Consider the following 25,492-nt stretch of genomic DNA (forward strand, 5'->3'; position numbering starts at 1 on the left):
ATGCATTTGATGGTGTGAAACAGGCTCTTTCCTCTGATTCTGCATGAGAACATGCGTCCTGACACAAGCAAATCTCTAGATCTATTTTCAGAAGGTGTTTGTGTGAATGTGTCATGGGAAGGACTGGGTCGCGGCTCATAATTACAGCACTTATCACAGCGGCGTGAGCGTCCCTCACCGTGAGTGCACTGCCACTTCCGCTCAGGATAGCCAGCTAAATGTGTTCTGCTTGAATCAGAGAACTGAAGAGAGTCTACGATAAGGGCTCATGCAATAAAGTAATATAAAGTCATTTTAATTCTGGAGTTTGAGACTGACGTGACAGATGGCAATGTTTGTATTCTTAAAGGAACCTATGGAATAACTCTAAGTCAAGTTAACTGCCGACAGTAGTCATCTGTCGGGATCACAGACAGGTGAGACCATTCAGTATGTTCTGCTGGTTTGGCTTATCCAGACTTGGTGCTGATACATCTCTGATTCACTAGTTGTGGAGTACCAGATTAGGTATCTAGGCAGTGGATGTTTCAGATTTTATGTATGTCAGCATAACATGATGCAATTTTGGTCTTTGTGGTTTGTGTGTCTCTGTGTAGTTGTGTGTATTCGTTCACCTGTTTGAGTAATTGTGGCTTTTGTGTGTGTGTGCGTGTGTGTGTGTGTGTGTGTGTGTGTGTGTGTGTGTGGGGGGGGGGGGGGGGGTGGGAGGACAGATATACATTACATTGCTGGGACCAAATGTCCCCAAAGTGTGATTAAAGACCTGTTATTTTGACTTTGTGGGGACCATTCTTTTAGGTCCCCCCAAGGGTAAATAATAATCTAATAAATATTTAATCTGTGACTGCAGACAAAAACCTACAATTTTGTTTGGTTACTCATGGTTAAGGTTAGGGCTGGGTAGGAGTTAAGGTTGCTTTTGTTGGGATTAGGGTTTTGCCCATAGAGGTGAATGGACAATCCCCATAAAGATATGAGTACAGGTGTGTGTGTGTGTGTGTGTGTGTCTGTGTGTGTGTGTGTGTGTGTGTGTGTAGTGAGCAGAAAAGGGGAGGGAAGAGAGAGTCAGGGGGAGAGAGTCAGCATGTGATTGAGTGAAAGCCAGCTTCACTACTGCCTTGTGCAACAAGCTGTACCCAGTGAGCCCCCCAGCCAGAGGACAGGGTGCATGCTTGGTGGGCAGAGCAGGAGACAGCTGGGGCGAGGGATGGAGGCACGCGTGTGCTGGGATGCTGAGGTCACGCATGCGCTGCTCCAGTCTGCTGGAGGAAAAGCACGTCTCCTCACGCTGTCTGTGTGCTACTTAGGTGCTGATCCGGTGACACAGACCTGACGGATTGCTCTTTTTGTTCCGTAGTGGCTGTGGAACTGGCGCTTAAAGGTATCTGAGGATATTTCTGCCCGTCTCAGCTCTACCATAAGTAGAGCTGCACACTTCTGTGGGCTCTTGTCAGTGGATCTGTCACTTTTTCCTGGTGGATTCTGCAGTTTCTTGCTCAATTCCATGCCTCTTCTGAGCTCTGAATCCCCTCCTATAGGGTAAGTGAACATTCCAGAAGCAGGCAGTTTGTTTCTTTAATTCTCATAAATGTATTTTTAGGCTTTACGAAGAGCGCTTTAATTCATACAAAAGTGTGCACAAATTAGTGATGAAGTGATCTCTGGCTTTTGTTTGCTCATGTGCAGTTTAGGATTTATAGATTTTTTTAGGAGAACAGTGCATTGAAGCGTGGGGAGGCCTTTGACAGAGTGGTGTTTGATTTCAGGTTACAGTATATATGCTGCTACTATCTTATTTGAGGATAAATGAAACAGCTGTGCATATTTAGCTACATTCCACCAACTGATAAATGCGATCATGGACTTCCTGCAATAATTTTGATCTTATAGGAAATTTGCTCAGTCTGTAGGTAAAGTAATTTATACAATATAGATTTTTTTTCTTCTTGTATGGAAATTTGATTTCTAATGGTACAGCTTAATTGTCAATTATAATTATTTGTGGTGTTCCTTTCCTGAAAACTGTTAATAGATGCAGATTAAATTAAAGACTCAAATAAAGATAATACAACACAATACAAATACAAGTGACCAATAAGCTGACATAGTTAACTGAAAAATAATGCAACATGTCCCCGTTCATGTCATAGCCAGGGGGCTAAGCTGGACTTTGCTGGGCAGTGAACTGTGAAATTTAAAGGGAAAAGGGGAATTTGGCATTTCTGCTCATTCACTCCTATGGCTTGGTGAAAATTAAGACTGGCACTACCAGCTGTTTTTTCTGCTCTCATGAGCTTGAGAAATCATTCAGCTTCCTGCGGACTCATAGATTAGATGAGACACCTGCTTGGAAAATCATGCTAAGGTTTTATTAAGAGAATTTAAGAATAGCCGGTTGGTTGAGGCAGAGTGTATTCTGACCTAGCAGGGAAATAATCTTACACCTGGGCTTCTATGAGAATGTTAAATTATGGATTAATCTGTATTTTTCACTTTGCGCAGTTACTACAGGTCAGCTTAAGGCCGGTCAAAACATTCTTTTTGTATTTGATGTGTGGACATTAATCTACTGGATTGTGTGTGTGTGTCTATACTCCACAGTGGCTGATAGCACTGCCTTCCAAACCTTCATTAGCCTTTCTGAGAGGGGAGACCTGATAGAATCAAGAAATGCAAAAACCAAGCAGTCAGAAATAGTGTCTTGTGCTAATCAGGATAATGTATGATTGCACATAAAAATTTTCTAAGAAGTGATGATAGCTTTCGAATAGCTCAGTAAAGCCCTTGAAGATTATTCAGATTACTGAGCAAACCATGAAAGACTAGGCACAATTATATACAATGCAATCAGGAGTCACTTTAGAAAACAGTACTCTTATATGCAATGCTTTATTTAACTCTTCGGCAGTTGTTAAATGGCTTTTTCTTTTTTAGTTTATCCGAATAGGAAAAATGCACAATGTGCATTTTATTTGTTGCGTTGGTGCTGTAAATTTTATTTGCAGCTGAGTGATGGAATAAAAACGGAAAGCTTAGTTTTTTTGACAAGGTTTTGGTCCTCACCAGTGTCTACTGAATGCATGCACTTAACATTAAAAAGGTGTGATTCTTGCAGTGACCAGTCTATATTTTACTGGTCCCTGATTGTTCAGGCCTCCTGTATAGATTAGCCTCATTTTCCCTCCTAATGGAAGTGCACTTTTTCTACTCAAAGTGACAGAGAGGGGCTGAAAACTCATTCACTCAGGAAAAGAAAGGACGATCAATCCACTTAGCTTATGAGCGCTTTAAGTCACGGGCAGCCTGCCAGAAACGGCTGTGGTAAATTCCGTGCCATCTTAACCAGATCTTGTTTAGAGTTGCAGTAGACATCAGATTCATTTATGTGCATAATCACTGTTGTTGCCTTTGTGATTTAATGGAGACCCACCCGCCTCCTGTGGAAGCATTTTTTTCATTATTCAGAAGCATAGCAAAGGTGAAAGCCTTTAATTGCTTTTGTAGCCCGAACAATGGCTGGTGATATCCAACAAGGTGCCTTTTCTCAAGAATTCTCCAGCAGCAGCTATGAGGTAAAAGGTGCAGCAGAATCCTACAAGAGCTGAAACATAGCAGCGATTTTCAGTGAAACAACAAAATATTTCAGAAATTCATAGGAAGTAAAGAATGTATTAGTATAGTTAGAAAAAAAATGTATATTTCACCCTTATTTATCCCATGGAATTGTGAATCTGGCATGAGCGTCGGAGCATCGTCAAAGATCCGATCTTTGTGCTTTTAACTGCCTATTGCCAAAAAGTTGCCACTGCAGGATTGAGGTCCTTATAAGCCTGTTCCCTCTCCAATGGCCATTTAGCAATTTAGGAACCTAACAGGATTTAGAAAGAGCCCTGTGGGGGGTATGATGAACTGGGGGGGGGGGGGAGGAAATGACTCCACAATGTGATAAAAACCTGTTAATCTGTTATTTAGTTTTTTTTTTGGTTTCCACAAGGGGCAACTCAGTTCTATATAAATCTATGAATACAATCAAAAACTAAAAATGCCAAAAGTCTTGCATTTGGTTTGTTTACTTATGATTAAGTTTAGGGATGGGTAGCGCTTAAGGTCATAGAAATGAATGGAGTATCCTCTGAATTTGTGTGTGCGTGTGTGTGTGTGTGTGTGTGCGCGCTTGCGTGTGTGTGCTTGGGCATGTCCCGTAATGACCATTCCATTCTGGGTTTCTTCTGCAGTACAGTATGTCTTTTGCTTCAGGGGTTAGGCTCAAAGCGCCTATAATCTCTCGCTGCATAAGTGGTATAGAAGATGAATGGATGGAACTCCATGATTTCCTGTGGCTCATCTTCACTGCAAAATGATGCCATATCATTGAACTTATTTAGTAATATGGTGTAGAGTTATGTTTTTATGATTTTACATTGAACTTGAGTGGATTTATTCTCCTGAGAAATTTATTTGAATTTAAATTTAATATTTAACTAACACTTCTCAACATATCCTGATAAGACTATAAAAATAAAAGCACAAGATGGGGAATTGTTAAACATGCTGGTGCTGTATTAGACTAACAAGAAACAGCCACTTTCTTAGGGAACTTCACCTTTCACAAATTACAGTGTCTGGAGTTTACAAAATAAACTGTGAGATAAAAAACAAAGTCGATAGCAGTTCTATGAGTGAAAACAGCTTGTTAATGAAAGATGTTAGAGGAGAAACCTACCAGCAAGGCATCCTGTCTGGTAACATGTAGGGGTACTTCATAAAGTGTTTATGAAATACTTTCTGCTAGGTTATAACTTCCTACAAGGGGTTTTGTAGCTGTAATTGTTTGGCTACAGGGTCAGTTTCCCATCAGTCTCTATTGATCTTTGTATTTGTAGACTATAGATTGGTTAGACCCTACTTCGCTCAAGCTGTGGTCTGGCACATGGGAGATAATAAACCACATCTGCTGGGTTGTCTGTAGGTTTAGTGAGTGATTCAACATGGTTAGGCAGGTGTTACAGGCAATTCATGACCTTTCCTTAATTCTTTTTTTTTGTTTTCCTTTTTTCACTTCATCCCAGTAGAGATCTATATTTTCCTGGCACTCTCTATTGGTCGTGGTGGTTTTCTCTGTACTTCGTAATGGCCGGAATTGACAGTCCTTGTTTGATAGGCTTTTTACAGCGGTTATTTGGGTGATTGGTTAGTGTAAACGTTTCCAAAATGTTTCCAAAATAAATCCATTTGCCGTGTTCACAGGAGAACAGCAAGGCTTAATAGGAACCATTATGCGATGGATTACATTTTAAACAGAGCTGGACAAGAACATGATGACTGGCAGTTGGTACCAACTATTCAGCCATCTTAGGAAACTTCTTGCCCACAACTTATGCTTTCAATCAAGTGAAAGAAACACAATGAAAATGATTAAAATTACAGAATAAAATTATACTTACCCATGGATTGGAGGCCTGATGACTACAGGATTTCTCACATCAGTATGTAGCATGAAATGTACAGGTCAAGACAGAATCTCAACTACAGGGGCCATTTTGTGTCAGTATTGCGGTTTTGAGGAATCGGGCCTTGCTGGATCCAGGGGATGCTGTATTCGGTATTTGTTTCTCCATTATATTAATGAGCCGTGTTACTGATTGTGGCTGAAGATTTCCCCTGGGTCCAGTGAAAGTGAGGCACCATTCTTTTGTGAAGCTTGTAAATCAATGCCCAGATATACCAGCTTGTTCTGTATTATTATTATTAATGATGCGCCGGCATTGGGATGTGTGATATTTACACAGCTATTCTTCTGATTGATTGCACAAAATGGCAAAAACATAAGCAGTTGGTGTATAGCGTGCAGTTATATAGCTGTTGCTTAATTGAATAACTTTAACGTAACACTGTGTAAAGCAGCGATTGCTTCGTGTTTGTTCTTTGTTTTGAGCATCTATCTGTCCAGATTGTTGTTCTCTATTAGGGCCTGAGTGGCCATATGTTATGGAGGGCAGACCAGGCACTAAGAAAGTTCAGCAACATTTATACAAGGGCACACAGTCATATTCAACCAGCCTAGATTTCAAACTGGAGGAGGAGGATGAGGTGATTAGTATAATGATATCCAATTGTGGTGAAGTTGAGATGGAAGTGATTTGCCTGATCAGAGATGCTATGCATTTAGAAGGTCTGAATATGTCGGGCATGACGTGGAAGGGTAGGGGGCACAGAAATAATAGGGTAGTTTGGTTTCCATAGTGACTGTCGCTGCATAAAGGGTCTCTGTCTTGCCCGTATAATTTATCCTCATCTATCGCTAAAAGACTTTGCTTCAAGGCTGTTTGTATAGCCCTTCTGAAATGGTCATTTTTATGGTTTGATATTTATTATGCATTTATTTATTTTGACTCTCAGTACTTAGGGAATGCGAAACATCAGTGACATATAAAGAATAAATCATTTTGTATATAAAGGGCTTATTTACTCCCCAGTAGGTATTACAGTCCTGCAGATATGTGTGTGGTTTATGGAGATGTGTGTATGGTTTATGGAGATGTGTGTATGGTTTATGAAGATGTGTGTATGGTTTATGGAGATGTGTGTATGGTTTATGAAGATGTGTGTATGGTTTATGAAGATGTGTGTATGGTTTATGGAGATGTGTGTATGGTTTATGGAGATGTGTGTATGGTTTATGAAGATGTGTGTATGGTTTATGAAGATGTGTGTATGGTTTATGGAGATGTGTGTATGGTTTATGGAGATGTGTGTATGGTTTATGGAGATGTGTGTATGGTTTATGAAGATGTGTGTATGGTTTATGGAGATGTGTGTATGGTTTATGGAGATGTGTGTATGGTTTATGAAGATGTGTGTATGGTTTATGAAGATGTGTGTATGGTTTATGAAGATGTGTGTATGGTTTATGAAGATGTGTGTGTGGTTTATGAAGATGTGTGTATGGTTTATGAAGATGTGTGTATGGTTTATGAAGATATGTGTATGGTTTATGGAGATGTGTGTATGGTTTATGAAGATGTGTGTATGGTTTATGAAGATGTGTGTGTGGTTTATGGAGATGTGTGTATGGTTTATGAAGATGTGTGTATGGTTTATGGAGATGTGTGTATGGTTTATGGAGATGTGTGTATGGTTTATGGAGATGTGTGTGTGGTTTATGGAGATGTGTGTATGGTTTATGAAGATGTGTGTATGGTTTATGGAGATGTGTGTATGGTTTATGGAGATGTGTGTATGGTTTATGAAGATGTGTGTATGGTTTATGGAGATGTGTGTATGGTTTATGGAGATGTGTGTATGGTTTATGGAGATGTGTGTGTGGTTTATGGAGATGTGTGTATGGTTTATGGAGATGTGTGTATGGTTTATGGAGATGTGTGTATGGTTTATGAAGATGTGTGTATGGTTTATGGAGATGTGTGTATGGTTTATGGAGATGTGTGTATGGTTTATGGAGATGTGTGTATGGTTTATGGAGATGTGTGTGTGGTTTATGGAGATGTGTGTATGGTTTATGGAGATGTGTGTATGGTTTATGGAGATGTGTGTATGGTTTATGAAGATGTGTGTATGGTTTATGGAGATGTGTGTATGGTTTATGAAGATGTGTGTATGGTTTATGGAGATGTGTGTATGGTTTATGGAGATGTGTGTATGGTTTATGGAGATGTGTGTATGGTTTATGAAGATGTGTGTGTGTCATAAATAAGAATGCAGTATATGAAGAATGACTGGCACCAGCATTTCTTAATGAACAAGCGAACGATTTTCATTGTTTGAAGTATAAGGAATTATTAATAACAAATATAGCAGAACCAGGGGCGGCACGGTGGTGCAGTGGTTAGCACTGTTGCCTTGCACCTCTGGTCTCTGCCTGGGTCACATGTGTGTGGAGTTTGCATGTTCTCCCCATGTCGTCATGGGTACTCTGGTTCCCCCCCCCCCCCCCCCCCCCACCCACAGTCCAAAGACATGCTGAGGCTAATTGGAGTAACTATATTGCCCATAGGTATGAATGGTGTGTGAGTGTGCCCTGCGATGAGCTGGCCCCCCGTCCTGGGTTGTTTCCCACCTCATGCCCGTAGCCTCTGGGATAGACTCCAGACCCCCCGTGACCCAAAAAAAGATAAGCTGTTTTGAAGATGGATAGAAACTTAAACAAGTCAACCCAACCACTGGTCATGTTTCAGTCTCTCTCTCCTCTGGGAACTTGCTCTATACTGTTAGTTAAATCCAGCCTCAGCCTCCCCCAAACTTTCCATGCCTAACCCATGTTTCACAAAGTGGGAAGCTCTAGCAGAAGAGTCTTATAAGCAAAGCCTCCCTTTATTCAGCTGGGCATTTTCCTGGAGCAGTGTGAGTTAGACATTTATATGTATGTAATTTGCTCAGCTGGTAGCAGTAAAACTACAAATCTGCCCTTAACTCCGCTACCGGCGCTGCTGACTTTAAAGGTTGTTCAGCATTTGTCAGAGTTTCACCGCCAGCATCTGCTCTGACTTCCATGTTCTTGCAACTTTTTCATCAGATTAACGGCAGATTTTAAGGAATCACAATCAGAATCAGAAAAACTTTTATTGATCCCGGAGGAAATTGCTCATGTTACTACTAATCGGTCACACAGAGACACAAGACAAGAACGTAAAAAAAAAAATCTGATATAAGTATAAGAACTGAAATAAAATTATAAAAGAGAGATTATTATAATTATAGAATAATTATAAAATTATAAAACCTCACAGGTTTGTTTTATAATAACCCTATTTTACAGTGGTGCATAAAAAAATCTTTAACCAAAATAGGTTATTTGTCAGAATTTAAGTGCACTCAAAGGATAATGCAGCAATGATGCAGAAAGGCAGTCACCCATCATTAATTTGACCAGCCCAACCAACTACCATTGTATGAAAAAAACAACATATATTATTGTTCCAATTTTGTGGTTTTATCAGAGGTGATAAATGACATTTCCTTGCTCATTTCTCATGCAACAATGACAGCTTATTTAGCAGTTCATTCATTGTTCCTTCTAAGAATATCTTTTTCACTTGTCATTGTAATTTCAATTTGGTTTGATTATGTGTGTAAAAGCTCTGTCTGCCTGCAATCACAAAAACAATCTATCAATTGATTGTACCTTCAATCATGTATACAATATTTATTCTCCTGTGCTTTTCTCAAGTTGCCACAGTGAATGATGGATTTTAAGTCAACTACTTTCTTACATTGTACTGTTACAATGTAAGAATACAATGCCCAGTCAGACTTTCAGGGCGTACTCACACTTTTCCCTGTTGCTTGTACTGTGTCCCAGCACACATTGCACTAGCTACCTGGGCCCCAGCATGCTTTCATCATCACCATGCGACTGTTTTGTGTTGAAGAAAACATAGGAAGGAAATGGAAATGGAATTCACGATTAATGTCTTTATTTTGTGGTTCATTTGGGCTCATTTTGGGCATAATGACACGCATAGATTTATCTAATATCTAGTTTTTATTTATTCATGCTGCACATATAAGGTATTACCAAATAACTAGAGACTAGTATTGCTTGGGATACCGGTACCGAAAGGGTACTGTGGTCCTGCATTTTTGAAAGCCGTTCAGCAATACATTTCTTTAGTACCGGTACGACTTACACTATTACAGACATCGCTAATGTTATATTTGCTAACACTAACCATTGACTCAATATGTCCAAACCACTGCTGAAACTGAATTATACCCCACGCAGTTTGACAGAAAATTGTCGCAGTCTGTACAGCCTATGAGATCCGTTCCTTCCCAGTCCGGTCCATGTATAGTGTACAGGTGCACATTAGAGTGTCAGCTGCATCACTGATGTCAGTGTGTTTTCTAACCAGGCACAGTTAGTGACCACATTACCTCTGTACCGTGCCCGAGTGTGACTAACTGTACTCTGGCCCAGGCATGGTAAGGAGTGATCGCACTAGTCAAATGAACTGGACTTTGCAGGTCTGCAGAGTTATGGAGCAGCAAGTGAGAGTTCACCCACAGAAGTCTAAATGAGGCCGATAGGAGACGAAGCCAGACCTGAATCTGCACTCTGGAAGAAGCACCGGCACTTTCTCAGTTTTGTCATTCAGAAAATGCTTATTTCTGACGGCACTGTTGTTGTGAGCAAACAGCCGTCTCTGACTTCTAGACTGAGTGGGTTATTTGTATTTAAGAAAGCAGCTGGTTTTGGAATTGACAGATGGAGCCGTTTGCGATGAGAATGAGCTGCGAGATGAAGGTGTGGTGGTTCAGTTTGAAGAGATTAGGGTAGAGAAGGTGTTTTACTTGCCATTCACTCCTGAGCCATCTAATCAGGTGAAACTGATCCTTGCTCTTTTAAATTTGGATTTTCCTTTCTTTGTGGCTGTTACAGCAGATCACAGAGAAGAACAGGTGCTAAACATTAAAAATTAAAGTTAAAGATTGTAAATGGTCAGTGTGAGATTTACATGGAACATTTTCTTCATAAATTAGTTTTCTTAAGGTACTTAAGAAATTGACAAACTGCAAAATAAAGATTTGTTTAGGTATGATGTGTTGGAGCATAAACAGCAACTTATGAAGGGTAGAAAATGCTTGCATGCAGTCACAAGGAAACTGAATGGAAGAAAATCAAAAGGGAAAAGCAATGGGGGTGGCAATTGTCTTTCTATGCCACTTCTGGCCGTAATGTTTGTGTTCTGCTGCATAGTGGGGATTGGTGTCGCCAACACTGATTCCCACGCAATACACTTTTGTAATCAAAACATATTAAAACAGGCAGGAATGTGAAGCGTGGTTCAAGGGCTCTGTGTTCCATGAAATTAACTTTGGGTTTATTGTTTCCCCTGTAGTGGTGAGGGTTAGACATTCATGCCTTATATTGAATTTCAGATGAAATTCTCATAATTTCATTTTTTGTGCGCTGTACTTCAGAAAATGTTACATATTTTGTTTTGCATTCTAGAAGAGGTTAGTTTTCTTCTTTTGTAAGGTGGATACACAATTCTCCTTTTATAATAGGGGGTAATATGGCTAGACAAGTGATGATTAATGACTGGATAGCCTTAGATGTTCTTTATTTTATGCATGAACGATCCAGAGATGCAGTACAATTGTATTTTGAATATATGGAAGGATGTAGTCTGCTATTGAACCTTTCTATATAATCGGACAGTTTTGATGGCAGCATGATTACAATGAACTAAAATGCAAGAGAATCATCCCACAGAAGCAAACTATACTTGCTTTTTCAGGCTGTGCTTTCTTTGTCTTGCTAGTCATGGAAAAGGCTGCTGGGTAGGGTGGAACAGTCGCCATGTGCACGCATTATGAAATGGCAGTCCTACATACAGACATGAAACTGGGACCAAATGCTATGGTCTACACCTGAGGAATATACTGATGCTTCAGTGAGCAAGGATGCTCTCCAGAAATCGCTTCAACGGGCAAGATGGGACAGGCATCATTCAACACAAGAGGGCTAAGAAGAAGGACTTGGCTAAAAAAAGGATGCAGAACCCAAAGGTGGCCCAGGGTCTTAGGAGCAAGATCCAAAAGTTCCTTCAGGGGGCTGGGGAACACTCATCCCATGACTCCTGTCACTCCACTGTGGAGATTGAGAAGGACATGTTTGTCTGTGGCATAAAGAGAGTTTCCTCAACTGGTGGATTTTCATGCCAACATGTCCCAAATGATCAGGGTCACACGGGCACCTCCAGCACATCCTCAGCGAGGAAAATAGAACAGAACAAGAAGGGCAGCATTAAGATCCCCTGCAATGGACCCCGACATGATGACATGATTTTGAACGAGATTGGCTCTATTCTGAATGAGAAGGACAGACGAGGAGCCCTGGGACAGGGGAAAGACCTTGCTGGAGGATCATCATTCACCCCCTCAAATAGCACCAGTGAGGCAGAACTTGACAGGAAGCAGGAAGAGCCTGGATCCAGTGACATTGTCGAGCATATTCTGAAGGAGCTACGGGGCATAAATAAGATTCAGGCTGAAATTTCGGACTTGAGGCAGTATCTCACCTCTGTGCGGGGCTCTGTGGATGAGGTTTCTTGCTGTGTGGATGCAGTGCTGACTGAGATCGAGTCTATTCGTTCAGGGGCCACGGCTGGGCCTTTTCACCCTGAGAGGCCCAGAAGCCACTGTGGGAGCCTCAGCAAGGACTGTACTGCACCGGTGGCCCCCTGGAGAATGCCTAGCGGTCCACGCTCAGAGTATTACACGTATCGCAAAAATGACACATTGTCATCAACTCAGAAAAGTCCCATGAGACGAACTGGCTCCTCATTTCAGGCATCACCCATGTACTCCTCCTGTAGCCAGTTGTCTGTTTCCAATTCTTACGGCCAAGGGGATCAGGGCACATTGGTGCAGAGCTCTCGTGTATCTTGCTCAGTAGAAAAAAAGGATAGTCTTGGATACTTGGAACAACAGCATGGCCAGGAATGCCCCAGTACAAGCTCACTGTCTTCAGGTAACAGCTCAAAGTCGAACAGTTCTGAACCTGTAGGGCAAGGCGTAGTGTGTTCCCATCATCATCCGGAATATAAAAGCTGGGCTGCCTCAGGAATGCCGCACAGTCTGAGTGGTGAGGCAGTTTGGAGTGAGGAGGGTGTCTATTCTCAGCAGAATAGCATAGATGAAGGGGAACGTTCTGAAGAGCCAGATCTTTGGGACCAGTATGGTGGAGGGGATACCAGCAGCACCCCAGGACAGTCCTCGCTGAGTAGCTCAGAGCACCTCTCCCTGCTTTTTGGCCGCCATTACAACTCCCCATCGACGTCACCCAGCCTGGCTGATTGGAGGGCTCCAGAGCATCGCCTGAAGGACCCAGAGGCAGCTCTTCATCATCAAATGCACAATCCCAACCTGGAATGCAAAGGCCCAGCCAGTTATCTGTACTCACGAAGCTCTGGACACCACACCATGGAAGCCTACGCAGATGAGACAGCTAGTGGACCTTCTAGGAGCCTGAGCCACAATTCCACCATTATCCTCACCGACTGTGATGACTACTGCCAGCACTGTGAGCTCTGCCCTCTAGCAGACACTCAAGATACAGGATCAACAGAAAGTGTGGAGAGAGACTGGGCTGACCAGGTATACCCCAGCTATGATGCAGAAGCACCTGGTGAGGAAGGCTATTTCTGTTTAAACTCTGCTCACTCTGGTCTTGGGTCAGAAACCTCTGAGCTCCCCAATGTGGGCTTCAACGTGAAAACCATTGGCAAAGCTGTGCTAACCTTTCAATCTGCTCTAAAAGGGGCTTTAAGAAAACTTGAGGGAACTAGCTCCCCCGGCCCGGACAACGTAAGTGCAGCGGACTTTCTTTCGAGTTTTGACGGACAGCCATCTTCTGAAGTACAGTGGGCATGCAGCCAATCAGATAAGGAGGGGGGCGACACTGTAGTGTCAGGTTACCTCTCTTTTGAACCTCCATTTGAGCAGCATAGAGATGGTCCTCTTATTTCAGAAGGTGATATGTCCCAAATGGAGAACCAGGAAGGCCCTGAAATTTTTACTGGGCAGTCAGAGCTCCAGTCTTCTCAACATACATCCCACTCTCTCTGCACTGTTGGTGAGCTACTTCCAGCAGAGATCCAGGCTATTACTGATGAGCCTCAGCTGGTGAAGGAGCTCCCCAGTGTGGATGATTGTTTGCGGCTCAGTGCCCAAGCAAATGACCTTAGCCAGCAAGAAGCACGTCGTCTCCATTGTCTAAACACCTTCCAGCAAGTCCTAAAGGAGAAGAGACAGGTCCGTCAGAACTTATCCAGGATTGTGGAGCGACCAAAGTCTGCTCTGTCTGAGGAGTTCAACCCAGGTACTTTAAATCTTTATAATGGACAAGGACACAAACACTCAAATAATAATAATAATGTTATTGTTGTTATTATTATTATTATTTTATTATTATTATTGTTGTTGTTGTATTCTTTATATGGTAAAAGTATGTGTGGTTGGATAATATTATTATTTTCTTTGCGTTTTACCTAAGCTTTTTAAAATTACTTTATTAAAGGTGGTTTCATTTACCGCTTTTTAAGTAAGGCTTATCTCTTCCTTCAGATTTTGTGTTTTATACCCTTTGAATAAATTTGCTTTATACACTTGCCAAAATTCTTTCATATTTTCTTACAAAGCAGGAATACAGTGTCATTACTTTCCTGTGTTGTTCAGGGATGGTGCATCATTGTTGCTGTAATATTATGGTCAAGGATATGATTTTTTTGTGGCTTTAGTTATTCTCATAAAGCAAACCTGACCAAGGGTTCGGTGTTGAGCAGTTTTTCTATTGTATCTTTTTTTCTTTCTTCCAGAGACGAGTAGAGAAGATGACCAGGTTACTCTTGAAACTTAAAAAATTAAAGCTATTTATTTTATTCTAACATTACCTTTTCCATGTATGGTTCTTGCATGAGACTTGAGTTGCACGGTCAGCCCTGCACGTGTATCACGTTTCATTCTAAACAAAAAAGAGAAAAAGTTGCATGAAACCATCTTATCATTGGTCATAACTAAACTGAGTGTGTCGTCGTCTCTTTTTTCCTTTGTTCTGGATTATTCCCTGCTTACTCTTGTGCTTCGTCATTGAAAGGTGTTTCCTAAAATGCACAGTTTGCCTGTGTTTTATTTGAAAGGAATTAAGAGATTCTTGTAATTCAGTGTTGGATGCTTTACCCATCTAATGTGTGTTTTTGTGTCAAACCTTATTTTTTTTACAGACAGTATCTGCATTGTATGATAGATGTCTATGGCTAGAGCAGAGGAGTCCAAATTCAGTCCTGGAGGTCCAGAGACCTGCCCATTTTTGGGGTTTCTCTTGTTTAACACACCTGATTCAAATGCTTTGCTAACTTCCACACAGCTCTTGAGCTGAGTCAAGTATGGTGGGACAGGGAAAGAATTCAGCTGCACACAGCTCTGGCCCCAGTGGAGCGGATTGAACCCCCCTGCTCTAGAGAGAGCACTACCATTGCCATTTTTCTTATCCTGTTAAATTCCATTTTTGTTAGTATTTTTATTTGGTTGAAGATTATACATGACCATTGACTTTCTTTTATACGGGTTCCAGTACTTTGTTTATCCTTTACGTTCATCTGAGCAATGATTGACTGTTTGCCCTGGCTGATTGTTTTCAGATGGTCCCTTAAATAGTCCTATATTTTCAGCTGGTTTATTGATTTGTTTTATGAGCTTGAGACATGAAACTCAGCCAACCTGACATCTCACACTATTCCCAAAGATGTCTAATGTTTTTGTTAGATGTGTTTGTAGAGTGATGTGTCTGGTATCTGGTTTGTATTTACCTGCTCAGGAAAGAGAAGATGGCGACAACGGGAAGCTGCCGTGGATCAAAGCGGGGTGAGTTTGAGAATAGGTTCCTTCTGGATCATGATACACTGCTTCTTCGTCAAACTGAATTATTTGGAGCAATTTCTAATATATTCCATGAAATGATCAAGTACCCCAATGTTCTATAATTTAGATTGTATTGTGCCAGAGAAATGAAATTGAAAGAACATTAACATCCCATAGAAGTCGAAAGGGATGATGACCCATGTGTGAGATGAATGGGGACATGTGGGATGCTGATTTAATATGGTTTTGTGCACATAGGGTTGGCTGTGGCCTCTTTGGGATCGACAGCATGCCAGACCTCCGCAAAAAGAAGCCAGTCCCTTTGGTCAGTGACCTGGTGAGTGCCCTTTATCTCCAGAACCTCTGATCACAGTGGCAGGCAAAGCAGGAACCAAGTGTCTGCTGAATTGCATGATTATGACTTTGAATACTAAGGTAGTGGATTAAACATGTCGTTACTTTTGGAGTCCAGTGGCACTAGACAATTTACCACAGTAGAGATATGAGAATATATACTTACCTGCTAATAATCCTATAGTGTAAAACATGGTAATGTTACTGGTGTTTGAGGAGGAAAACTTTCATATCCATATATTGCAATATACTGTACTTTACCATATCATAACTTGAAAATGGCTCCAATGAGCTGTGGGGGAGTATCAATCATAAATCGTTTGTTTTTGCTGATAAATTAAAAAAAATAATCCTTTGCCCACTTTCCTGGATGCCAACACTCTCCATGATCAGGCTATGGTAAGTGCAAAATGGCCCCATCCGCAGTAGCAACCATTTAAAACTCATTTTACTTTAAATGAATGTTCATATTTAGTTTTGCAAACCACTTTTTCAGTTTGGAATTCCATTACAACCCAGTAGCGCATGCAAAGCCTTGTAAAAACCATCACTCTTAAGAAGCCAAGGTATTGATCATGATGAAGTCATTTGTCCATGAACTGTCATCATGCACTCTATATTTACCCTGACTGGTTGGTGATGGTTTGGCCACTCCCACTGATTTACCCATGTTACTATACATTACATGGCACCAGTTGCTACAATGTAATGGTCATATCATTTCCTTAATTAGATCTAAGCCACTAAATTTTCTTGCTCTAGATCAGTGTTTCTCAGCCCGGGTCTCTGGGATCCGCAGATGGTCCACGTTTTTGCTGTCTCCCAAGTCTCTGCCAGACAGTCCGTGGACTTTCTGCAGGTCCCCGAGGACTGGACTGGGAAGTAGTGCTCTAGATTATATGGTAAATGATGGTACAATTATGGTAAAAGGAATAGAGATCAATGTTAAAATTTCCAAACAGCCATTGTTCAGCAGCTGCAAGGAGGGGTTTCTTTGTCTTCTGCTGTCTTTCTGTGTTAATTATAGCCCTGTTGCTCTTAGCATCTGTTTTACCCTCTTAGATTTAGAGCTTGTTAGTGCTTTCAAATTCCTTAGTTGTCTAATTTAATTTAAAATAAGGATAGGGAAAGTGCTGAAAATGTTGTCTCTTTATAATAAAATTCTGTTATACTTCTTAACAGATAATCCAATAACTGCAGAAACATGTTGCATGATGCAGTTATTAGTTTTTTTCCCTAAATAATAATAATAATAATAATAATAATTTAATTGTTGCTGGTATTGTTTTTCTGTTTGAATACCATGCATCTAGTGTCTCCTCGTCTAACTAATCTCATTTCTACTGTTTTTATTATGTTTTGTATAATTTATTTTGTTTCAATTACATATCTGCATACTGTATTTGTGCAATTAAAATACATTGTATTTTAATGAATACAGTTCATGGTAGTCTAAAGTGATTCAGTGTTTTTTTTCATGATATTCTACCAGTCAAAGCACCAATATTTAGCAATAACAGATTTTAGTAAAGAACACTGGGAAATAAGTCTAAGGTAATTCTACTCTTTACAGATACTGGACCATCATCCATGTAAATTGTAGCAGGTTTAACCCGAACTTGTTCAAATGATCTGGGCAGTTCTGTCACTCTATATAGTTTTAGTTTCTGCTTCACTAGCAGACGTATAAAGGAATGATTGTAGTGGGTGGTGAGGAAAGAGGATGAGGAACTAACGCGAGTGCTTGTGGTGTGTAGTCCCTGGTGCAATCCAGGAAGGCTGGGATCACCTCCGCCATGGCGACCCGCTCATCCGTCAAGGATGAGGAACTGGTGAGTACCTGGTTCCAGTTCTTCCTCAAGCTCCTTTCCCAGTTCTGGTCAAGTGGAATATACTGAATCTCTAGCTCATTTGTGACATACGTTTCTCACCTAATTGTGTTCATTGATTTGTAATATTGGATAAAAAGCTCAACACCCAGAGCAGTGGTAATTCTCACCTGGATTAGCCTCAAGGTTGCTATTTCACTTTGAGTCGCGGTCCAGGTTTGAAAAAACGTTTTAAAAAGTTGTCGATTGGCAGTTGCTGCAGTAAAATTTGCCTACCGGGGGAGGGGGGTGCTAATGCTGAAGTTTGGTAACCAGCTGGAGAGAACGAGGGGGGTGTTAGAGGTGAAGTTTGCTGCTTGGAAAGGGGGGGGGGGTTGGCTAATGGTAATTTATTATCATTATTTTTAAAACTACTTAACCCATGACACACTGAAAACAGTCCCACGACCCACCAGTTGAGAGACAGTGCTTCATAGCATGCGGATTAAAAATCTATTTGATTCCATCATAGAATGACTGTTTCGTAATGCTTGTTCTTTTATAGAAGAACCATGTGTACAAGAAGACCCTCCAGGCACTCATTTACCCCATATCCTGCACCACACCTCACAACTTTGAGATCTGGACAGCTACCACTCCCACCTACTGCTACGAGTGTGAGGGGCTGCTGTGGGGAATCGCCAGACAGGGGATGCGCTGCACGGAGTGTGGGGTCAAGTGCCACGAGAAGTGCCAGGACCTGCTCAACGCTGACTGTCTGCAGAGTGAGTTGGCATCGGCCTTTAAGAAAGGCGGCGGGGCTGAATGGGAGACGCTGACCTGCTGACTTGCCCAGTATGCTTTGTCAGCAGGCTAATGTGGGATCACTTTGGCCTATGGCTGTAGCCTTTCTTTGGGATTTTTTCATATTTCAGTCCACTGTCATGGCTAAGACAGATGGCACCTCTGTTCAGCACAAGGACATATGAAACAAATCAAGAAAGACATTAAAAGTGGCTCTTCTTAGCATAAATGCCCACGTCTTGGTTTTATGTCCTTTGGTGCTCCTATAACTGCCAACTTGAGGATTTTTAAACTGCTTATAAGACATTTTGCATGTATACTTTTGTAAAATGGTTGTTCTTTGTTCATTTTTTAATATTTTTAATTTTTTATCTAAACAAGAACATCCAGTTTGTAGCATATTCATCTCAGTATTATCTTTTGGCCACTCACTGACATTAATCATAGAGGAGAGACATTTCAGTATTGATTTTCTTTGTTAAAATCATTTGTAAGTATTTGCAATGAATATAATTTTCTGTGTTGTTTGCGATGGGCTGGCATTCTGTCTAGGGCCATGCCCTTGTATTGCAAGCTCTTTTGGATGAACTCTAGACCCCCTGTGTCTCTGACCAGGATTCAATGTTGAAAGATGGCTGGATGAATTAATAATTATTATATATATTAGTAATAGTTGAAAATGTTATTAATTTGCATGATTTTTAAATTGTTACATTAATCATTACATATGTCCTAGATTGTATAAATGGCCCCAAGGTACATAGTTTAGTATGTGGGATGCATGCAATGAATGTGCTTCAATCACAATAGAAATATTATAGATTGCTTTAGACCAATGGATTAGTAAATAGGAGATGAACATTTCCATTCATTTTGACTGCTTCTCCTGGTCATGGTTGGGGGGGGGGGGGGACCTCACGGATAAGAAGGAAGGCAGCAGCTACCCACCGAATCACGCCGTCACCCGGAGCTCATTTATTCGCTTCCGTTTACTTTTGAACAGCATTTGACCCTGGCGTGTTTGCTTCACGAAAGATGTGAAGGGTCCGTTATACCTAGTAAGGAGTGTAACGTACTCTGCTGATGGTCAGTAGGCCAGCCAGTGCTGTTGCTGCATCCTTGGTGAAATTCAAGGCTGCAGTAATTACAGAATGCTTCATTGATATTTGCCCTGGGCACAAATGGCACTCAGGCATAGAAAACATGAAAGTGAAATAATGTGCTAGCACTGTTATTTAGAGGCTAGGGATCTGTGCCCGCAATTGGAAGGTTGCTGGTTTGAATCCTATGAATGCTAGGAGCAATCCTAGTCCATTGGGCCCTTGAGCAGGGCCCTTAACCTGCAATTGCTTCATCCTGGGTATGATGTTAATCTACATCCAAGGTCCTCCAGCTTACAGGGAAATCTGGGGGCTGGTGGCAGGATTGGCACTCCAGCCACTGGAAAAACCTCACACTGGTCTATTCAGACTAGCGTGGTGCTGAGGTATCACCTGCCGCATGGCTGCACTCAGGTTCTCATCCCTGAGGTGGTTTGTCATGTGGTGGGTGTGTCAACGTGCTGTAATCAGTGAGTGCCCCTTACTGTTATGGAGGTATGACAGACCTGCATAAGGTCACACTGCAGCTTGTGGAGAGTCATCACTGGCAGTATGTAAAGTTAGACAAAAATAAGCTTTGGCCAGATCCACAAAAAACAGTAGATCTTCCATTTAGATTCAAATAAGGGGGTATTTCCTTGCATTAGCTGGCAGGCTCTGCCCGATGGCAGGAGTCCAGTAGGCCAACGCTGTGATCGGTTTATATATTTGATGAAGTCCTGCTTAGAGCAATCTGGCTTTTACACATTAATCAGCTTCTCTAAGATAATTTGTGGTCTGCGTCTTGAAGGAAAGTCCATTCAGAACATAAATGACAGCCAGAGAAATACATGATAGTGCCTCTTCTTGTGCTTGTGGTTCTTGATGTACCATTTTAAAATTCACTTTAAAGCAATGAGTGGGATTTGTAGTCCTGGATAATGAGGCATTGTACTAGTTTAAACTAGATATAGACACATACTGTACAGTATGTCCACAATGTGGAGAAAAAAACCTTGGATAATATGCATTAAGAGACATGTGCGTATTCAAATATCAAGTTTATTTTTAAAAGTGTAAAGCTTGATTTGCTTATTTGCCAATTCATGCAAATTTACACCGAGTTGTTTGAATGACATATTGTTCAAAAAAGTATGTGTGTGTGGATTATGTTTATATTACATTGTGGGGACCATATATTTACACAACATAAATCATTAATACCCTCAGGAGCGGCGGAGAAGAGTTGCAAACATGGGGCAGAGGACCGTACGCAGAACATCATCATGGCAATGAAGGATCGCATGAAAATCCGTGAGAGGAACAAGCCTGAGATCTTTGAGATGATTCGGGATGTGTTTACCATCAGCAAGGTCAGCCATGCTCAGCAGATGAAGACCATCAAGCAGAGTGTGCTGGATGGAACTTCAAAGTGGTCTGCCAAGATTACTATCACAGGTAAGGGTCCCTGTCAGGTGAAAACCGGTCCTCTCTTTTCTCCACATTGTCCAACCTCGCGGGGGGTCCGGAGCCTATCCCGGAAGCAACGGGCACGAGGCAGGGAACAACCCTGGATGGGGGGCCAGCCCATCGCAGGGCACACTCACACACCAGCCACCCACACATGCACACCCAAGGGCAATTTAGCAACGCCAATTAGCCTCAGCATTCCTCTAATAAAGAATTAGAATTAGCGTGCACCTGTAAAACTGCAGTCACACATCAAATGCTACCACAATTTTTTCACTTCCTTCACTCAGGAGCAAAATCCCGAGGTAATTAAACTTCTTCACCGAGGGCAGGCTCTCCTTACTGGAAGGAGAATTTCACTCTTTTCCAAGAGAGCACTATAGTCTTGGACTTGGAGGTGCTGATCCTCATCCCTGCCACTTTACACGGATCCTCGAATCGCTGAAATGCGGCTCCTGAAATATCACTGATCTTCATCTTTGGCAGTTTAATTGAACAAACAAAACATTAAACATTTTGGTTTGCATAATGAAGGTTGTTGATTTAAAATAGGTACATAGACCATTAAGTAACTAGTAGAACCTCCTTTCTCTCACAACACCTACGTTTGAATGTTTCGACTGGGAATGATTGCTGCCTCCAGACTTTCGTTTAGTTTGTCTTTTGTCTTCTTGCAGTCTTTTGTGCCCAAGGGCTCCAGGCAAAGGATAAGACAGGATCTAGTGACCCCTATGTCACGGTCCAGGTGGGCAAGACGAAGAAAAGAACAAAGACCGTCTATGGCAACCTTAACCCAGTATGGGAGGAAAAGTTTCATTTGTAAGTAAATATTTTAATCCCTTGATATTGTCCTAGATATATCTTGTGTTTAGAGTTTGTATCGGTTTATACAGCCTGCTGCTATCTAGTGTCTCTGGAGCAGTTGAGGTAAAGGGCCCAAGACTAATATGATTATTCCAACGGCCACTGTATTAAAATCCATTAGCTTCCACATACAGGCATAGATCCTTAACCCAGCTGAGTTTCATGCTGCCCCACATTAAACCATGATGCTGTTTCAATTTACACTCTGTCATCAGCCTGCTGCCATTTGCTCATCTTGATTCTTAGTAAAACTGCAACATACACTCTTAACCCTGCCTGCAATGTTTGCGTATTGTAAATTGTGATTCTTTAATCAGAGGAGCAGGCCATTTGTGTTAATGAGCTGGTGTATCTAATAGTGTCCACTAAATCCCCATGTTATCTTTCACGTTGCGATTTGCAATTTGTTTTTTGTATCTGTAAAACACAGAAACACCTTCCCCCACTTTGGGCTAGCGGTAAACCCAGAATATCTTATGAAAGACAGGATTCTGGCACCTCAGGGTGGTAATGCTTTGGTTCCCCCAGTGTTGTAAATGTCAGTGCTGCCATCTTTGTGTTGAAAAGGTGGATATGTACTGTAGACCTCTACACAGCTGCTTTGCCATGCTTAAGATTAGAGTTAATTCAGCTGCATCCTTTGATGAAAAGGTTATTCTCCTAAGAAAAAGTGACTTTATTGATATATAGGTTTTTTTGCTTTTGTTGTATTTTATGTGTTTATTTTAGTTATTTAAAGTACATATGTGAAAAATTCTTAGCTTAAAAATCCAGGTTAGGTACAGTATAATGTTTATTTAGACTATGGACGAGTATGTAATTGCATGCACATGTACATGTTTGTTCAATGTAATAATGCAGAAAAGTCAGTAAATGTAATGGTCAGATAAGAGAGGAACAAGTGGCATAATATTACTCATTATTGAGTGAGAAATGCTGTTTAGGGGAATGTTAGAGTGAGAAGAGATTCATTTCATTAGCTTGGCATTCCTCCTTTTCCCTTTTTATCACAGTGAGTGCCACAACTCCTCAGACCGGATAAAGGTGCGGGTGTGGGACGAGGATGATGATATCAAGTCGCGTGTCAAGCAGCGGCTGAAGCGAGAGTCTGATGACTTCTTGGGCCAGAGCATCATTGAGGTCCGAACTCTGAGCGGCGAGATGGATGTCTGGTACAACCTGGGTAGGTGGAAAGCTGTGGTGAGATGCAGTGTCCCAAAGTGGGGGGGGGGGGGGGGGGAAGGGATGCTGGTGCAGTGATTAGCATGGTCAACTCACACTATGACTGGGTGATAGTATTTTATCATGGCAGCTTTTTTGGTATATCAGCCGATATTGGTAATTATCACAATCTAATTCAAGTCATGAATTATGTACTCGAACCCTGGGGAACACATGGCTTTAGCAGCAGTTTACCCCAGCCTTGTTAAGAATATATCTCAAGAACCATTTGATGGATCTTTTTCAAACTTTTCAGAGACTTTGTATGGTTGAGCACTAGAACTGATTACATTTTGAGAAAATTGACACAACACCACATAGTAATAAAAAAAGTACAGTTTTGACACTTGACCCCATTAAGATGATAAATTTTGCCAGATCTTTTTCAAACTCTGTTGAGGCATTTTATGCATCCCGAACTGGAAATGCTTATATTTTGAGATAGATTTCCCCAAAAATGAAGCGACTTCACTTAGTGACAGCAAAAGTAAGGGTGAAAGCAGATGACATTTGACCTTATGAGGTCATGTGATGAGTCAAAAAACATTTGATGGATCATATTTCTGCTTCATTGGCCAGATGAACATGTACACTAGGACCCAGTTGTTCAAAAAGTTTAATCTGGATCAAAATGATCCCGATTTGGAAATCCCATGTTTTGCTATCAGGTAATTCATCTTACTTTTACACTGGTTTTTCAAAGCAAAATTTTGATTGGATTACCCTGATCCAGATACAGACTTTTCAAGATTACTAAATCCGGGTTACCAGTGTTATAAATGGGACGACATATCACAGAATACGCTACTAGCAATGAAAAGAACAACAGGTAGAATAGTCAGTGTGGAGTCACTTTAAGTGTTATTTGAAGAGAGTAAACAGCTCAATAAAATCTTACAAACATCCCCTTCTATTTTCATTTAAACAGTCAGACCCCTCATCTGATCAACAGCAAATACATGAAAACAAATATACATTATTCACAAATTATATTGTGACTATTATGAACACGTGTTTTAAATCATAAAAATGCTAAATGTCCAATAAATACCGATAGCAAGGGATTTAATTATTAGAAACTACTTTTGATTGGTTCATCTCTGGTGATGGTGTCTTTGTAATTAATGTACAGTGATGAATGACAGTTAAAATTAAATATTATTTTTGTTTGATATTGACGGCTGTTTGGGATATTCTTTTATGGGGACAAAATCCTTTCATTTTTTTAATTTTAGTGTACTGAAAGGCTGAAGCAACCTGACTGTGCTGACTTGAGTCTTAAAAAGGCTCAACAGGAATTTAAATAACTTAAATGTATTTTTACTTTAATTATCAGTTTGTGTTAATTATACCTGTGCAGCAGATATCGTCACCAATTTAAACAGGAAACATTAGCTGCAGCCTAACCTAGCAGTACTTGTGTTTCCTTACTTAGCATGCCGCTAATGGGACTTATCCAGGTGCTAATATGCCTCTTTTAAGTGCCAGAGGTCGGCCTCTAACCTGCTCTGTTTACCGTTTCCTTCAGCTGCATGAATGTCCCCTCAGACATCAGGCCCTCATAAGTTTCTGCTGTCTCCCCTGTCTTCATTAATACTGTCTAAATAATGGCATCTCCTTCTGTGCTATCACTGAAATCCTCACCTGCTGGTCTCTGCATCTTTACTGTACATTTAAACATCTGCTCCCAAAAAACACAGTAAACATAATATTAAATATGCATAAAAATGAGCACGCTGACAGGAACAGTTAAACCTGTCCTCTCTGTCTTCTGTTTTTCCTCCTTTTATCTCACCTACCTTACTTTCCCATAAATGCTTCTGATATCAAGTATTAAGTGCTGGTTTTGAATATCAAAGGTTTCCTCTTTTAAAATTATTGTTGCTTTTGGGTTTGCTACCACAAATTGACCATCCACAAACTCAGAAACAAAAATACTTTGTAACAAGGAGGCAGTTTGCCAGATCTTGTTTTATAGCAGATAGAAATCTAAAAGTTTATATATAATAATAATAATAATATGTGTTGAATTAAACTGTAGATATTTTATTGCCTGAAGGTTTGGTTGGGATGTTTTTTTAATCAGATATTAATTGGAAAATTTGGACTTGTCATGCTTTCAGAAAGTATGAATATAACTGTGTGTAATATTTCTACAGCTAAATTAAATTGTACACAGTGGAAACTGACTTTTTGATTTGTGTTCATCTAGTAAAGCTACTGTACGTGTTTTACACTTTTTTTCAGAGATGACATTTTTGGTAGCTTGAATTCAAAGTCGGACTAAATTTCACTTGGAAATGCACTTTCAGTGATCATTTGAATACCTCCTGGTAATGTCTGGCGTGTCCGGAAGTGTCGGTCATGACTCATTCATTACAGTGCTCTCTCCTGCTCTTATTGCCGACAGAGCGGCTCCTCTAGTGTTTTTAGCCAGTAGAGCACTTTAGCACTGTATGAATGTAAAAGCAACAGACAAAAACAATGCATTGTGCCTTTCCTGAGAGA

The 25,492-nt window shown here is 40.8% G+C and overlaps 2 protein-coding genes across 2 annotated transcripts in view; both read left to right on the plus strand.

Annotated features, from left to right (window-relative positions):
- LOC111857778 (protein unc-13 homolog B) overlaps nucleotides 1-25,492 on the plus strand; it is a 124,937-nt gene that overhangs the window by 67,726 nt on the left and 31,719 nt on the right. The window contains exons 11-17 of the mRNA XM_023838928.2: nucleotides 15,341-15,387; nucleotides 15,643-15,721; nucleotides 17,496-17,570; nucleotides 18,112-18,331; nucleotides 20,660-20,887; nucleotides 21,577-21,718; nucleotides 22,777-22,946. Of these exons, the coding sequence (XP_023694696.2) occupies nucleotides 15,341-15,387; nucleotides 15,643-15,721; nucleotides 17,496-17,570; nucleotides 18,112-18,331; nucleotides 20,660-20,887; nucleotides 21,577-21,718; nucleotides 22,777-22,946 (961 nt within the window). The remainder of the gene's footprint in view (nucleotides 1-15,340; nucleotides 15,388-15,642; nucleotides 15,722-17,495; nucleotides 17,571-18,111; nucleotides 18,332-20,659; nucleotides 20,888-21,576; nucleotides 21,719-22,776; nucleotides 22,947-25,492) is intronic.
- LOC140592004 (uncharacterized) lies at nucleotides 1,362-14,383 on the plus strand. The gene is made up of 3 exons (XM_072713836.1): nucleotides 1,362-1,539; nucleotides 11,286-13,846; nucleotides 14,343-14,383. The coding sequence occupies exons 2-3, from the start codon at nucleotides 11,428-11,430 to the stop codon at nucleotides 14,381-14,383; spliced, it is 2,460 nt and encodes an 819-aa protein (XP_072569937.1). The 5' UTR covers nucleotides 1,362-1,539; nucleotides 11,286-11,427.

This window comes from Paramormyrops kingsleyae, chromosome 7 (genome assembly GCF_048594095.1).
Source record: "Paramormyrops kingsleyae isolate MSU_618 chromosome 7, PKINGS_0.4, whole genome shotgun sequence".
Classification (NCBI taxonomy): domain Eukaryota; kingdom Metazoa; phylum Chordata; class Actinopteri; order Osteoglossiformes; family Mormyridae; genus Paramormyrops; species Paramormyrops kingsleyae.

What these genes read in the sequence shown, in the direction of transcription:
- LOC140592004 (XM_072713836.1), top strand. Translation starts at nt 11,428, where the DNA reads ATGCTCTCCAGAAATCGCTTCAACGGGCAAGATGGGACAGGCATCATT. An exon ending in GTCTGAGGAGTTCAACCCAG is followed by an intron (nt 13,847 to 14,342) that starts GTACTTTAAATC and finishes TCTTTCTTCCAG; the next exon opens with AGACGAGTAGAGAAGATGAC.